This window comes from Oncorhynchus gorbuscha, linkage group LG08, assembly GCF_021184085.1.
Source record: "Oncorhynchus gorbuscha isolate QuinsamMale2020 ecotype Even-year linkage group LG08, OgorEven_v1.0, whole genome shotgun sequence".
Lineage (NCBI taxonomy): Eukaryota > Metazoa > Chordata > Actinopteri > Salmoniformes > Salmonidae > Oncorhynchus > Oncorhynchus gorbuscha.
Window position 1 is genome coordinate 52,887,881 of NC_060180.1, and position 16,810 is coordinate 52,904,690.

Below are 16,810 nucleotides of genomic sequence, written 5' to 3' on the forward strand. Positions count from 1 at the left end.
GACGACATCCACATACATTTGAAAAATTAGGCTAGCGTAGCTATCTATTGAGATTTGGTTTTACCCCCTGAGAACATTTTTGTATGTTTTATAGGCCGTTAAGAGTTTTTCCTGACCAAATGACCTGACCAGAGTCAGTCAAAACTGTGGGGCCTAATTATGTCGGTTTCTTGCACTGATAACAATACAAGCAGCACAGTAAATATCCTCCTTATCCCACAGAGACAGTGCGAGAGACAACGTCAGCCCATCAGGCCCTGTTGGTTGCTAAGAACATTGACAAGTTCCCCTGCAACCAGGACCGTCTGGGGGAGGGCACCATAGACGTGTGGTGGATTGTTCATGATGGAGGTCTTCTCATGCTGCTGCCTTTCTTACTGCGCCAACACAAGGTATTGTGGCATTGGCACCATATGCCTTTGGGTACTGTATACTGTTGCTTTGTAAAAAAAAAAGAAGAAGAAAAAGTATGTACACACTACATTCTAATAATGGCCAGAAATGTTTTTTTGTTAATTGCAAGGGGCCATTAAACAATTTCCACAACTGATATTGGACTGAAGCACTATATCATTTAGATCATTTCTGTAGCTCAGTTGGTAGAGCATGGCGCTTGTAACGCCAGGGTAGTGGGTTCGATCCCCGGGACCACCCATACGTAGAATGTATGCACACATGACTGTAAGTCGCTTTGGATAAAAGCGTCTGCTAAATGGCATATATTATTATTATTATTAGAACAGTTTCATAGACGCTCATAGTTTCTTTCCTTTTTTTCTATCTCTCTGTCACTTGTCCATCCCAGGTGTGGAGGAAGTGTAAGATGCGTATCTTCACAGTGGCTCAGATGAATGACAACAGTATTCAGATGAAGAAGGACCTGCAGATGTTCCTGTATCACCTCCGTCTCAACGCTGTAGTGGAGGTGGTGGAGATGGTAAGCAGCTGCACTCACATTTAATCATACCTGCTATAGTATTAATAAGAAACCATTTGTCAAGGGTTTTGCCCCCTTTTATTGCCAGTTTTTTTGTATTTCTGTCCTCAGCACGATAGTGACATTGCAGCCTTCACCTATGAGAAGACCCTGGTGATGGAGCAGCGCTCTCAGATGCTGAAACAGATGCAGCTGTCCAGAACCGAGCGGGAGAGAGAGGTAATGTGATGCTCAACTCTTGTCAGGTTCTGTTTAACCTTCAGGAGGTTGGTGGTACCTTATTTGGGGAGGACGGGTTCATAGTAATGGCTGGAATGGAATCAATGGAATGGTATCATACTCTTCGTGTTTCCACGTGTTTGATACCATTCCATTTACTCCATTCCATCCATTTATTATGAGCCGTCCTCCCCTTAGCAGCCTACTGTGGTGTAACCAGGTGATTCAATAGTGGACAACAAAAAGGAAATGCCGCACACTGCTGCTCACGCTCCCAGGTGATTCTATATGGAACAGTTTGACCCTTCATCAGGCATCCATATCCAGGTGGGGGCGGAAGGTTCATGAAACGGGAGGTAAAATTATATAACAGGTTCACAATATTAACATTCAATGTATCAAAATATATGATCATACACAAGGAAGGTGATCAGTATTTTCGGTAATATATATATGTGTGTGTGTGTGTGTGTGTGTGTGTGTGTGTGTGTGTGTGTGTGTGTGTGTGTGTGTGTGTGTGTGTGTGTGTGTGTGTGTGTGTGTGTGTGTGTGTGTGTGTGTGTGTGTGTGTGTGTGTGTGTATATATATACACAATATTCAGTTAGGATAAGACACAATATGTACATTTTGAAACTGAAGGGTTTAAGTCAAAACATTGTTGTAAATAAAATCACCTGGGAGCATGAGCAGCAGTATACTGTGTTTTCCTTTCTGTTTTCCTACATCTCCAGCATCTGCAGAAAGTACCTGGATGTGCGTGTTTTCTTCAGCTTTTGTACAATAGTGGATAAAACATCATTATATTGACAAGTGAACACTTGGTCACTGCTTTGAATGTTGACTGTAGGCCTATGCACAGTGTTTAAATCAAGGACGGGGACAAAGGTTGCACTTTGTCGGGATAGATTATATTTTTGTTCATTCCTGTTACAGTAGTTCTTCCTTTGTTTGTGGCTCGTAATATGGACTGACTGTTTTGGCCTGTCCTGATTTCCTGCTGCTGTGTTGGATGTTCTGGGCTCGAAACCGGGTTGGGCTTCAGATTCAGAGCATCACAGACGAGTCACGTAACTCCATCGAGAAGAAGAAGTCCTCCGTGGTGGAGACACTACAGGCCTCAAACACACTACAGGTCCCAAGCCTGTCCATATCCATGGACATACGGGATAATGAGGAGGTAGCCCAGCAGCCATGTGATGTGTCTGCCTCAGAACCATCCCATAAACATCTCATAAGCAATCTCCCTTCCCTCTCCACCCTTTAGCCCATCCACATGCCTGTATCTGACATGGACAGAGCCACAGCTATTAAGTATTTTTCTAAAAAAGCTGTGATTTGTCAATTCTTGAGGAAATCTTAAGGAATGACTAAGGTGTTCCAGTAAAAGCGTACCCCAATACTGACTGCGTTTCTTGAAGCAGCGCCCTGAAGCATTACTCAATGAATATGGCTGTGGCAAAAGAAAGAAAGAGAACTGAATTATAGGATTTCTATGGCTGTGGTCCTCTTGTGTCCTTGTCACCCTACTCCTGCATCCACTTACGTGAGAGTTATCGGCTCAGTAACTTTGTAGCAACTATTACACTTAGATCTTTTTACAACAATCTTCTTAGAACCAAAAACTTAGAACGTTCTTGGTGCGCTGGCAAAACCGCCAACCCCAAACCGCCAACTTCAACTTGGCTTAGAAATGTAATCCCATTTTTCCTAATTGTTTCCATCATTTCCATTTTTCAACTTCACTTTGATTTATTTGTAGTATGTTTTATTATTATTGTTTGCTATAGTACACTTTATTTTGTTTCTATGTCATGCATTGTTTTTATGAAGCATTGAAATGTACAGTAATATTTCATGCCTTTTCAATGGAGTAGACAGATGAACGAATGCAACCATGAGAATGTCATCCATAATCCATGTTGGATCTATTGCTTGGATTAACATTGTCATTGTTGCCGATAATACAAAACATAAGGATAGTCTCCATTCTACAGTTGTGCCAGCCTTCTGATCCTATCTGACAGGAGGCACCGCTTTGTTTAGCATCCTGCCTGGGACTGTAGTGACACCAGTGTTATCCCCCAGGCTCAGCTGATCACTAAACTGGGCACTAAGTCCCATGCCAACCTCAGTGACACAGCTACCGCCGCTCCCGACCACCATGTCCACATGACCTGGACCAAAGACAAGCTGATCGCTGAGAGGAACCGTAAACGCGGCGAGCCGAACATGGGCGTGAAGGACCTCTTCAATATGAAACCGTAAGTATCTCCCCTAGAGGCTCACACGGCAGTACACTGTCAGACATACCCCTTTCACACTACTGAACTGAGTCTTGCTGTTCTGTACTTGCCTGGTTATGGTAGTGTGAAAATGGTATTAGCACTGCCAACAAACTACTCAATCCATAGATGCACCTGTCTAGTGCCCATATAGAATAATGGTTACAATAGCTACAGTACTGTTACATACTTGAAATATCTAGACTGAGTAAGATGTACCTTTACTTGAACTATACTCGGTTCTCAGGATGTTCAGACTAGTCTGTACTCCTTCATTGATGCCCTGTTCTCCCTATTTGTGTCTGAAATGTGTGATTAACCATGGTGAGATGTATATATTATAAACATACCTATGTTTTGTTTTGTTTCCTCTCTTCTAGAGAGTGGGAGAGTTTGTAAGTCAAGTTTCTCTTAGTCTTAAGTATGTGTGTGATCCTTTTTCACCCCTCATGTCGTGACCTTATAGTTTTTCTTAGAGCGACGAGGGGTGTGTGGTGTCTTTCTTCACTTCTCTCCTCCTCCTCTTCTAACAGCATGTATAGTTCTCTCTCAGTTGATTTACGTGGAAAAGACAACATTCACTCAGCATGTGTGACCTTGCCTAACTTGCCTAGACTATTTTATATATGCTTATAATGGTAAGCATATATACAGTACCAGTCAAAGGTTTGGACACACCTACTCATTCAAAGGTTTCTTTATTTTTACTACTTTCTACATTGTAGAATAATAGTGAAGACATCAAAACTATGAAATAACACATATGGAATCATGTAGTAACCAAACAAATCTAAATATATTTTATATTTGAGATTCTTCAAAGTAGCCACCCCTTGCCTTGATGACAGCTTTGCACACTCTTGGCATTCTCTCAACCAGATTCATGAGGAATGCTTTTCTAACAGTCTTGAAGGAGTTCCCACATATGCAGAGCGCTTGTTGGCTGCTTTTCCTTCACTCTGCTGTCCAACTCATCCCAAACCATCTCAATTGGGATGAGGTCGGGTGATTGTGGAGGCCAGGTCATCCACAGTTGATGTTGAGATGTCTGTCTGTTACTTGAACTCTGAAGCATTTATTTGGGCTGCGATCTGAGGTGCATGTAACTCTAATGAACTTATCCCCTGCAGCAGAGGTAACTCTGGATCTTCCTTTCCTGTGGCGGTCCTTATGAGAGCCAGTTTCATAATAGTGTTTGATGGTTTTTGCGACTGCGCTTGAAGAAACTTTAAAAGTTATTGAAATTTTCCGGATTGACTGACCTTCATGTCTTAATGTAATGATCTCTTTGCTTATTTGAGCTGTTCTTGCCATAATATGGACTTGGTCTTTTACAAAAAATAGGGCTATCCTCTGTATACCCACACCTACCATGTCACAACACAACTGATTGGCTCAAACACATTAAGAAGGAAAGAAATTCCACAAATTAACTTTTAACAAGGCACACCTGATAATTGAAATGCATTCCATGTGACTACCTCATGAAGCTGGCTGAGAGAATGCCAAGAATGTTGTCGTGGAAATTTCCTGTATTTACCAAATCATGAGAGCAAAAACCACACACAAGTCAGTTATCAGAAAGTCCATCTTTAATTATATGAGCTCCATCACAACCCTGTGACTCTCAGATCAATTCAGTGTCTATAAATGAATTCTCTGAGAGTCCCTTACACATTGCAACTGAGATCCTTTATAGCAAAGACACACATAGCCAGACAGCATTGGCCATAATTTATCGTTCAGCTTTGTCTCCTAAACTATGTTCTTTTTCATAAAACAAATCCTCATATCAACAGGCATATATCAAATCCACCCTATCTTGACAAGATCACAGAGACACATTGACTGGCACACAGACATTGTGGAGCCAAGAGATACACGCTTGACCTCTCCCCTCTCTCCGGCCCAAGTAACTTAGTCCTGACAGAGAACAGATAACTGCAAACCCGGCCACACTATTATACCAAAATAAACATTCTGATGAGAAGTAACTTACAAACATATGATGAATATAAAACATCTTACCTATGTTAGCAACTAATTCTGATTATTCCCCAACAGTGTGAAAAGCTGTCATCAAGACAAAGGGGTGTCTACTTTTTGGGGATTTGTTTAACACTTTTTTTGTTTACCGCAGTACATGATTCCGTATTATTTCATAGTTTTGGTGTCTTCACTATTATTAAACAATGTAGAAAATAATACAAATAAAGTAAAACCCTTGAATGAGTAGGTGTCAACTTTTGACTGGTACTAAAAATACAGTTGAAGTCGGAAGTTTACATACACTTTGGTTAGAGTCATTAAAACTCGTTTTTCAACCACTCCACAAATTTCTTGTTAACTAACTATAGTTTTGGCAAGTCGGTTAGGACATCTACTTGGTGCATGACACAAGTCATTTTTCCAACAATTGTTTACAGACAGATAATAATACATATATAATTCACTGTATCACAATTCCAGTGGGTCAGAAGTTTACATACACTAAGTTGACTGTGCCTTTAAACAGCTTGGAATGTAATGGCTTTCGAAGCTTCTGATAGGCTTATTGACATCTTTTGAGTCAATTGGAGGTGTACATGTGGATGTATTTCAAGGCCTACCTTCAAACTCGGTGCCTCTTTGCATGACATGGGAAAATCAAAAGAAATCACCCAAGACTTCAGAAATTAAATTGTAGACCTCTACAAGTCTGGTTCATCCTTGGGAGCAGTTTCCAAATGCCTGAAGCTACCACGTTCATCTGTATAAACACCATGGGACCACGCAGGCGTCATACCGCTCAGGAAGGAGACGCGTTCTGTCTCCTAGAGATGAACATACTTTGGTGCGAAAAGTGCAAATCAATTCCAGAACAACCGCAATGGACCTAGTGAAGATGCTAGAGGAAACCGGTACAAAAGTATCTATATCCTCTCACGCCTTGGTCTTAGTATTTTGTGTTTTCTTTAATTATTTGGTCAGGCCAGGGTGTGACATGGGTTTATGTTGTTGTATTTCGTATTGGGGTTTTTGTATTATTGGGATTACGGCTGAGTAGGGGTGTTGTATAGGCTTGGCTGCCTGAGGCGATTCTCAATCAGAGTCAGGTGATTCTCGTTGTCTCTGATTGGGAACCGTATTTAGGTAGCCTGGGTTTCGCTTTGGATTTTGTGGGTGATTGTTCCTCTCTCTGTGTAGTTTCACCAGATAGGCTGTAATTAGATTTCACGTTCCGTTTGTTGTTTTGTATTTTGTAATAGTTATTTCATGTGTCACTTTTTCTATTAAAGTCATGAGTAACCACTACGCTGCATTTCGGTCCGACTCTCTTTCGACAAACGAAGAACGACGTTACATATCCACAGTAAAACGAGACCTATATCGTCATAAGGCCGCTCTGCATGGAAAAAGCCACTGCTCCAAAACCACCATAAAAATCCAGATTACGGTTTGCAACTGCACATGCGGACAAAGATTGTACTTTGTCCTCTGGTCTGATGAAACAAAAATAGAACTGTTTGGCCATAATGACCATTGTTATGTTTGGAGGGAAAAGGGGGAGGCTTGCAAGCCGAAGAACACCATCCCAACATGAAGCACAGGGTTGGCAGCATGATGTTGTGGGGGTGCCTTGCTCCATGAGGGACCGGTGCACTTCACAAAATAGATGGCATCATGAGGTAGGGAAATTATGTGGATATATTGAAGCAACATCTCAAGACATCAGTCAGGAAGTTGAGGCTTGATCGCAAATGGGTCTTCCAAATGGACAATGACCCCAAGCATACTTCCAAAGTTGTGGCAAAATGGCTTAAGGACAGCAAAGTCAGGGTATTGTGTGGCCATCATAAAGCCCTGACCTCAATCCTATAAAAAAATGTGTGGGCAAAACTGAAAAAGTGTGTGCGAGCAAGGAGGCCTACAAACCTGACTCAGTTACACCAGCTCTGTCAGGAGGAATGATCCAAAATTCCCCCAACTTATTGTGGGAAGCTTGTGGAAGGCTACCTGAAAAGTTTGACCCAAGTTAAACAATTAAAATTACATTTACATTTAAGTCATTTAGCAGACGCTCTTTATCCAGAGCGACTTACAAATTGGTGCATTCACCTTATGACATCCAGTGGAACAGTCACTTTACAATAGTGCATCTAAATCTTAAAGGGGGGGGTGAGAGGGATTACTTATCCTATCCTAGGTATTCCTTAAAGAGGTGGGGTTTCAGGTGTCTCCGGAAGGTGGTGATTGACTCCGCTGTCCTGGCGTCGTGAGGGAGTTTGTTCCACCATTGGGGGGCCAGAGCAGCGAACAGTTTTGACTGGGCTGAGCGGGAGCTGTACTTCCTCAGTGGTAGGGAGGCGAGCAGGCCAGAGGTGGATGAACGCAGTGCCCTTGAGTGTATGTAACCTTCTGATCCACTGGGAATGTGATGAAAGAAATCAAAGCTGATATAAGTTATTCTCTCTATTATTCTGACATTTCATATTCTTAAAATAAAGTGGTCATCCTAACTGACCTACGACTGGGAATATTTCTAGGATTCAATGTCAGGAATTGTGAAAAACTGAGTTTAAATGTATTTGGCTAAGGTGTATGTAAACTTCCAAATTCAACTGTATCTAACAAATATGCCTTGGTGCTTAGGTAAGTGAGGCGTGATATTATTCTTGTCAAATCAACAATTACTTCTGCCTGCAATATTCCTTAACTAGATTTAGTTAAGCCTACTGTTACATGCAGTATCAACATGACATTACTCCTGAACCATGTTTTATCAGTATAATCTATAGTATGGCTATGGAGGCATTTGTTATACATTACTTAGGGTAGCTAATTGGCTTACTGTACATTTTTGCCATGATACCGTCAAGTCACGTATCATGAATGCTTATGACAGGTATGATATCATGTTTATAGTAGAAGCCTGTAGTAGGATTATAAGGCATACAATGCATCCCTATTCCTTATATAATGCACTAAATTTGACCAGGGCCTGGTCAAATTTTAGAGCACTATATAGGGAAAATGTATTTATCCGTTATTTTACCAGGTAAGTTGACTGAGAACACGTTCTCATTTGCAGCAACAACCTGGGGAATAGATACAGGGGAGAGGAGGGGGATGTAAATTGGGTGACCGTGATGGTTTGAGGGCCAGATTGGGAATTTAACCAGGACACCGGGGTTAACACCCCTACCCCTACCCTACTTACAATAAGTGTAATGGGATCTTTAAGGACCTCAGAGAGTCAGGACACCCATTTAACATCCCATCTGAAAGACAGCACCCTACACAGGGCATTGCCAATTCACTTCCCTGAGGCATTGGGATATTTTTTTAGACCAGAGGAAAGAGTGCCTCCTACTGGCCCTCCAACACCACTTCCAGCAGCACCTGGTCTCCCATCCAGGAACTGACCAGGACCAACCCTGCTTAGCTTCAGAAGCAAGCCAGCAGTGGTATGCAGGGTGGTATGCTGCTGGCAATTTAAAAAAGGGTGCCTTTTGGGGCTCAATCCAAGTAGAAGACATGTAAGTTGTTATTCTTGAGTTTAACCTGTTATTTTTCCTATTTTGTAGGAACCAGTCTAACGTGAGGAGGATGCACACCGCAGTCAAGTTGAATGAGGTTGTGGTCAACAAATCCCAGGGAGCTCAGCTGGTGCTGCTGAACATGCCTGGACCGCCCAAAAACAAGGGTGGTGATGAGAATTGTATCCTTTTTTTTAAACCACTAGTATACTCTGAACTGGATAACGGAGTGTACACTGTCTGAGTCAGTATCATCTTACAGTAATAAATTGACTGACAGGGACTGAAGCTATAATGATGTACAGTGCTGTGAAAACACATTTTATACCTTTAGGAATTTTTATTTTTGCACATTTTTCATGCTGAATGTTAACAGATCTTCAATCAAAACATAATATTAGATACAGGGAACCTGACTAAACAAATAACACAAAAATTGGATTCCTATTTATTTAACAAAATTAAGCAACACTCAGTTCCCCTGTGTGGAAAAGTATTTACTCCCTTACACTCATTAACTGGTTGTACCACTTTTAGCTGCAATCAAACACTTCCTGTAGATCAGTCTCTCAAATTTCTGTGGAGGAATTCTGGTCCACGCAGAACTGCTTTAACTCAGCGACAATTGTGGCCTTTTATTTTTTTTGCCTTTATTTAACTAGGCAAGTCAGTTAAGAACTAATTCTTATTTTCAATGATGGCATTCGGAAGAGTGGGTTAGCTGCCTTGTTCAGGGGCAGAACGACAGATTTTTACCTTGTCAGTTTGGGGATTAGATCTTGCAACCTTTCGGTTATTAGTCCAACGCTCTAACCACTCGGCTACCTGCCGCTTTTCAAGCATGAACTGCTCGTTTCCGGTCTGGACTTTGACTAGGCCATTCCACAATGTTATATTTGTTGCTTTTAAGTCATTCTGATGTAGAAGTTGTGTGTTTTGGTTCATTGTCTTATTGCATGACCCAGCTGGGCTTCAGCTCAGACGGATGGCCTGACATTCTCCTGTAGAATTCTCTGATACAAAGCAGAATTCATGGTTCCTTCAATGATGGCAAGTTGTCCAGGTCCTGAGGCAGCAAAACATTCCCAAATCATCACACTACCACCACCATGCTTGTGTTGGTATGAGGAGCTTATTGTGGAATGCAGGGTTTTCGCCAGACATAAATAAGGCATACTATTATGACTGCTGAATACCAACTATCAATCACAGATCATATATTTTCAAGTAGAGATACCTCGCGAAGCAACTGCTCGCTGTCTCTCTCGAGCTCACATGCTTTTCTATTCTCTCTATGTCCCACACTAACCTACCACAGCATGTGTAAAAGAAACACACACACCGGACAAGTAGAAACGCAATGGATTATGATCATTGTAGTTAATTACAATGTTTTCTGTGCTAAACTACACTTCATGACAAAAAGTATGTGGACACCTGCTATAACAGCCTCCACTCTTCTGGGAAGACTTTCCTCTAGATGTTGGAACATTGCTGTGGGTACTTGCTTCCATTCAGCCACGAGCATTACTGAGGTTTGGCACTGATGTTGGGCGATTTAAGCCTGGCTCGCTGTCGGCGTTCCTATTCATCCCAAAGGTGTTTAATGAGGTTGAGGTCAGGGCTCTGTGCAGGCCAGCCAAGTTCTTCCGCACTGATCTCGACAAATCATTTCTGTATGGACCTAGATTTTTGCACAGGGGCCTTGTCATGCTGAAACAAAGTTGGAAGCACAGAATCATCTAGAATGTCATTATGTGCTGTATTGTTAAGATTTCCATTTCATGAAGCTCCTGGTGAACAGTTCTTGTGCTGACATTGCTTCCAGAGGCAGTTTGGAACTTGGTAGTGAGTGTTGCAACCGAGGACAGGTGATTTTTATGCGCATACAGCACTCGGCGGTCCCGTTCTGTGAGCTTGTGTGGCCTACCACTTCGCGGCTGAGCTGTTGTTGTTCCTACACATTTCCACTTCATAGAAACAGCACTTACAGTAGACCGTGGCAGCTCTAGCAGGGCAGAAATTTGACATACTGACTTGTTGGAAAGGTGGCATCTTATGACAGTGTCACTTCGAAAGTCACTGAGCTCTTCAGTAAGGCCATTCTATGACCAATGTTTGTCAATGGAGATTGCATGGCTGTGTGCTCGATTTTATAGACCTGTCAGCAAAGGCGTGTCCACATACTTTTGTATAGTGTATATCGTTTTTTTTTAAACTAAATTTCTAGGAATCTCTCAGCACCAATGTTGCGTAACTTTTCAAATTAAATAAATTAAATAAGTATACAAATGTTATTAGTTAACTCAGGTTCCCTTTATTTAATATTTGGTTTTGGTTGAAGATCTGATAACATTCAGTGTAAAGAATAAGCAAATATAGAGAATCCGAAATACATTTTCACGAACGGCATTGTACATAGGCATGAACTGTTGATGAGGAACTGCTTGAGGTGTCTAAATTAAAATTCCAGACTTTTAGGTTATTGGCCCCATTACTTTTACTTTTGATATTTCAAATCACTGTACCATTAGTACTCTTCCACGTCAGTGTCTATGCGGTTGTTTCTCCTTGACCCCATGGCCTGTAGACATGGAGTTTCTGGAGGTTCTTATGGATGGACTGGACCGTGTGTTGCTGGTACGTGGCGGAGGCAGGGAGGTGATAACAATCTATTCCTAGCGCCAACAGACACGGGCGGGTATGGTGCAGCCTCAGAGAATCCGGCGAGGTCATCCGGACAAATGGCTGGGCCTCAGCCTCCACCACAGTGCCAGGAGAGGAGTGGGTCGCCCCTATACTGTAGTATGGGAGGACAGTAGGGGGCTGCCTCCCCACACGGAACAGACTAAGCACACACTGCTGCTGACTGGAGGACAACAGAGGGCACTCTGGATAATCTTTCCATTTCTTATTGTCAGTCGTTAGGAATAGGAATTCTTTCAGTAGAACAAAGTGCATAAGTAATGATATTAGGATGGATAGAGATGACCTCGGATGACATGGCTCAGGACTATGTAGTATGGTCTAGCCTAGCTGACATAGGATGTAGCTTGTAAGTCCAGATAGTAGATGGGTGTTTAAATCCCAGGTTAGGCAGCCTACTGTGGTTGTGCTCTGGAGTGAGCCACTTGCCCTGTAGTGCACTACTTTTGACGAGCGCTCTTATGGGCCCTGGTCAAATGTAATGCACTATATCGGGAATAGGGTGCCATTTGGCAGAACTGGCCTTAGGCATAAGCGGTCGCGTTGGGCCCCACAGCCTCTTGTGAACAAAAAAGGAACTTAGTCAGGGTCTCAACTTTCTGTTATATACAAGGTGAAATTTGGTTGTGCGTCATTATTTCAGTCATAGACCGTCAATCGGTAAACAATGTCAGCCAGAATTTCTTTTGATTGATAGTTATTTTTGTCAATATATATTTTCTTTTAGGTGGTAGATCAGCTTTAATATCGCAGATAGATTGTGGCTTCCAAACCCCCGTATATTTTTATATATATTACACAGTACCAGTCAAAAGTTTGGACACGCCTACTCATTCCATGGTTTTTCTTTATATTTTACTATTTTATACATTGTAGAATAATATTGAAGACATCAGAACTATGAAATAACACATGGAATCATGTTGAAACCAACAATGTGTTAAGCAAAACAAAATATATTTTATATTTGAGATTCTTCAAAGTAGCCACCCTTTGCCTTAATGATAGCTTTGCACACTCTTGGCATTCTCTCAACCAACTTCACGAGGTAGTACCCTGGAATGAATTTCAATTAACAGGTGTGCCTTGTTAAAAGTTATTTTGCGGAATTTCTTTCCTTAGTGCGTTTGAGACCATCATTTATGTTGTGACAAGGAGGGGGTTTTATACAGAAGATAGCCCTATTTGGTAAAAGACCAAGTCCATATTATGGCAAAAGCAGCTTAAATAAGAAAAGAAAAACAACAGTCCACCATTACTTTGTAAGACATGAAGGTCAGTCAATCTGGAAAATTTCAAGAACTAAGTGTAGTCGCAAAAATCAACAAGCACTGATGAAACTGGCTCTCATGAGGACCGCCACAGGAAAGGAAGACCCAGAGTTACCTCTGCTGCAGAGGATAAGTCATTCGAGTTAACTGCATCTCAGATTGCAGTCCAAATAAATGTTTCACAAAGTTCAAGTAACAGACAGACATCTCAACATCAACTGTTTAGAGACTGCGTAAATCAGGCCTTCATGGTCGAATCCTGCATAGAAACTACTATTAAAGGACACCAACAAGAAGAAGAGACTTGCTTGGGCCAAGAAACACGAGAAATGGACGTTAGACTGGTAAAAGTCTGTACTTTGGTCCGAACCAAAGTACTTAGTCCAAATTTGAGATTTTTGTTTCCAACCGCCGTGTCTTTTGTGAGACGCAGAGTAGGTGAACGGATGATTTCTGCATGTGTGCTTCCCACCGTGAAGCATGGAGGAGGAGGTGTGATGGTGTGGGGGTGCTTTTTGCTGGTGACAATGCATTCTGCAGCGATACTCCATCCCATCTGGTTTGCGCTTAGTGGGACCATCATTTGTTTTTCAACGGGGCAATGACCCAAAACACACCTCCATGCTGTGTATGCACTATTTGACGAATAAGAGTGATGGAGTGCTGCATCAGATGACTTGGCCACCACAATCACCCGACCTCAGCCCATTTGAGATAGTCTGGGATGTTGGACCGCTGAGTGAAGGAAAAGCAGTACTCAGCATATGTGGGATCTCCTTCAAGACTGTTGAAAAAGCCTTCCTAATAGTTTTGATGTCTTCACTATTGTTCTACAATGTAGAAAACAGTAAAAAAATCAATTTAAAAAACCTTGAATGAGTAGCTGTGTCCCAAACTTTTGTGTGTGTGAGATAAGTTGTAAGTTTACATACACCTTAGCCAAATACATTTAAACTCCGTTTTTCACTATTCCTGACATTCAATTCTTGTAAAAATTCCCTGTCTTAGGTCAGTTAGGATCCCCACTTTATTTAAAGAATGTGAAATGTCAGAATGATAGTAGAGAGAATGATTTATATCAGCTTTCATTTCTTTCATCACATTCCCAGTGGGTCAGAAGTTTCCCCTTCACTCAATTAGTATTTAAATTGTTTAACTTGGGTCAAACTTTTCAGGTAGCCTTCCACAACTCCCACAATAAGTTCGGTGAATTTTGGCCCATTCCTCCTGACAGAGCTGGTGTAACTGAGTCAGGTTTGTAAGCCTCCTTGCTCGCGCACGCCTTTTCAGTTCTGTCCACAAATGTTCTATAGGATTGAGGTCAGGGCTTTGTGATGGCCATTCCAATACCTTTATTGTCCTTAAGCCATTTTGCCACAACTTTGGAAGTATGCTTGGGAGCATTGTCCATTTGGAAGACCCATTTGCGCCCAAGCTTCAACTTGATGTCTTGAGATGTTGCTTCAATATATCCACATAATTTCCCTCCCTCATAATGCAATCTATTTTGTGAATTGCACTTGTCCCTCCTATAGCAAAGCGCCCACACAACATGATGCTGCCAGGTTTGTAGGCCTCCTTGCTCGCACACGCTTTTAACATTCCTGTGCTTCACGGTTAGGATGGTGTTCTTTGACTTGCAAGCCTCCCCCTATTTCCTCCAAACATAACAATGGTCATTATGGCCAAACAGTTCTATTTTGTTTCATCAGCCCAGAGAACATTTCTCCAAAAAGTACGATCTTTGTCCCCATGTGCAGTTGCAAACCGTAGTCTGGCTTTTTTATGGCGGTTTTGGAGCAGTGGCTTCTTCCTTGCTGAGCAGCCTTTTAGGTTATGTTAATATAGGACCCGTTTTACTGTGAATATGGATGCTTTTGTACCTGTTTCCTCCAGCATCTTCACAAGGTCCTTTGCTGTTGTTCTGGGATTGATTTGCACTTTCTCACTAAAGTACGTTAATCTCTAGGAGACAGAATGCGTCTCCTTCCTGAGTGGTATGACGGCTGCGTGGTCCCATGGTGTTTATACTTGCATACTATTGTTTGTACAGATGAACGTGGTACCTTCAGGCATTTGGAAACTGCTCCCAAGGATGAACCAGACTTGTGGAGGTCTACAATTTATTTTCTGAGGTCTTGGCTGATTTATTTTGATTTTCCCATGATGTCATGCAAAGAGGCACTGAGTGTGAAGGTAGGCCTTGAAATACATCCACAGGTGCACCTCCAATTGACTCAAATTATGTTAATTTGCAGAAGCTTCTAAAGCCATTACATCATTTTCTGGAATTTTCCAAGCTGTTTAAAGGCACAGTCAACTTAGTGTGTGTAAACTTCTGACCCACTGGAATTGTGATACATTGAATTTTAAGTATTATTACCTGTCTGTAAACAATTGTTGGAAAATTGACTTGTGTCATGCACCAAGTAGATGTCCTAAACGACTTGCCATAACTATAGTTTGTTAACAAGAAATGTGTGGAGTGGTTGAAAAACAAGTTTTAATGACTTCAACTTAAGTGTATGTAAACTTCTGACTTCAACTATATGTATGTAATTGTTTTTGTTATCCTTCAGCTACCCTCAATCCCTCGCATCTATCTCTGAAGACCATCCAGTTCTATTGGCCATATATTTTTAACTGTGCTGTTTCACAAAAGTTATGAACCTATTCACATTTTAGGGAAACAGTATATTTTACATGAGTTATCTTGTTACTTTTAGTCCCACCCTTCAGCTCCACTCAACCCTTTCCATATGTCTCTGAACACCATCCAGTTTCTATTTGCCATTTATTTTCCATCTGTGAAGTTTCACAAAAGTTCTGAAATGTTCTATTATTCATTTCTACAAATTTTAAATTAAAGATAAACATTTTTTCTAAGAGTTATTATATTATTGATCGATTGACTATGACTTTTCAAATTAGCTAGCAGTGCTATTTGTAGTTAGCTCTAGGTAAATGTTGCAATTCAAGAGCCATCCCTGAACCTGCGACCAAAAACAAGATACATATTTACAGTACCAAAACAAATGATCTAATGATTCTCTTTGCAGCAAAATGTGCAGAGTTGGGACGGTTGTGTCCCCCATATATATAACGTTCTATTGGTTGCAAGATTTTTGTATAATAATATTAATTGAAAAAAGTTTTGAATCCGGAATCGTTTTGTGTATCAGTTCATAAACCATGTGCCATGAAATTGGTACATCAAAAATATCTTCCCGACTACTTTGCAATCTGTATGGCACAGCAGGCAATTTTTGCAATCTTAAATTAAACTGGTATACTTTTTTATTTATCACAATTTTATTTAACCAATTTTGGTCTTTAATGAAGGGCTCACAGAGAAGTTCCTTACATTCTCCCCTTTCCACATGCCTCTTCCATTTTTGCGGTAATGCTGCAATTAGTTGGTTGTACAGCAGACATTTGCATATATTTTTGTTAGCTGCATGTGTGACAGTCCTATTTATAATCTAATTTTAGTTTTTTTATCAATCAGTATATTTGAGTTTAACCATAATATTTGTTGTTATGTTTTTTCTGTCTTTTCTGGTGGATTAAACTGAAATTGCATCCAACTTTCTATGGCTCGTTTTAAAAATAGTGATATATATATATATATCTTCTTCTTTTTTTGAGATTCCGTTTTCCAAATAACCGGAAGTTGTAATCTGAATAAAGCCATTCTTGAACATGGGGTGAGACATTCTTACAAATTTACTTGAGAACCAGATTTAAGTATAACTTTTTTTATTCTGTTATTTTACCAGGTAAGTTGACTGAAAACACGTTCTCATTTGCAGCAACGACCTGGAGAATAGTTACAGGGGAGAGGGATGAATGAGCCAATTGTAAACTGGGGATTA

The 16,810-nt window shown here is 41.0% G+C and overlaps 1 protein-coding gene across 2 annotated transcripts in view; it reads left to right on the plus strand.

Annotated features, from left to right (window-relative positions):
• The window catches only part of LOC124041806 (solute carrier family 12 member 7-like), an 82,284-nt gene extending 69,785 nt beyond the window's left edge, over positions 1-12,499 (plus strand). Inside the window, exons 19-25 of one of the 2 annotated variants that reach the window (XM_046359850.1) lie at positions 223-392; positions 806-937; positions 1,049-1,156; positions 3,243-3,418; positions 3,820-3,834; positions 9,007-9,140; positions 11,549-12,499. In XM_046359850.1, the coding sequence (XP_046215806.1) occupies positions 223-392; positions 806-937; positions 1,049-1,156; positions 3,243-3,418; positions 3,820-3,834; positions 9,007-9,140; positions 11,549-11,640 (827 nt within the window). In that variant the 3' untranslated portion in view covers positions 11,641-12,499. The remainder of the gene's footprint in view (positions 1-222; positions 393-805; positions 938-1,048; positions 1,157-3,242; positions 3,419-3,819; positions 3,835-9,006; positions 9,141-11,548) is intronic. The other variant, XM_046359851.1, reaches the window with a different exon arrangement.
• Positions 12,500-16,810: the final 4,311 nt, after the last annotated feature.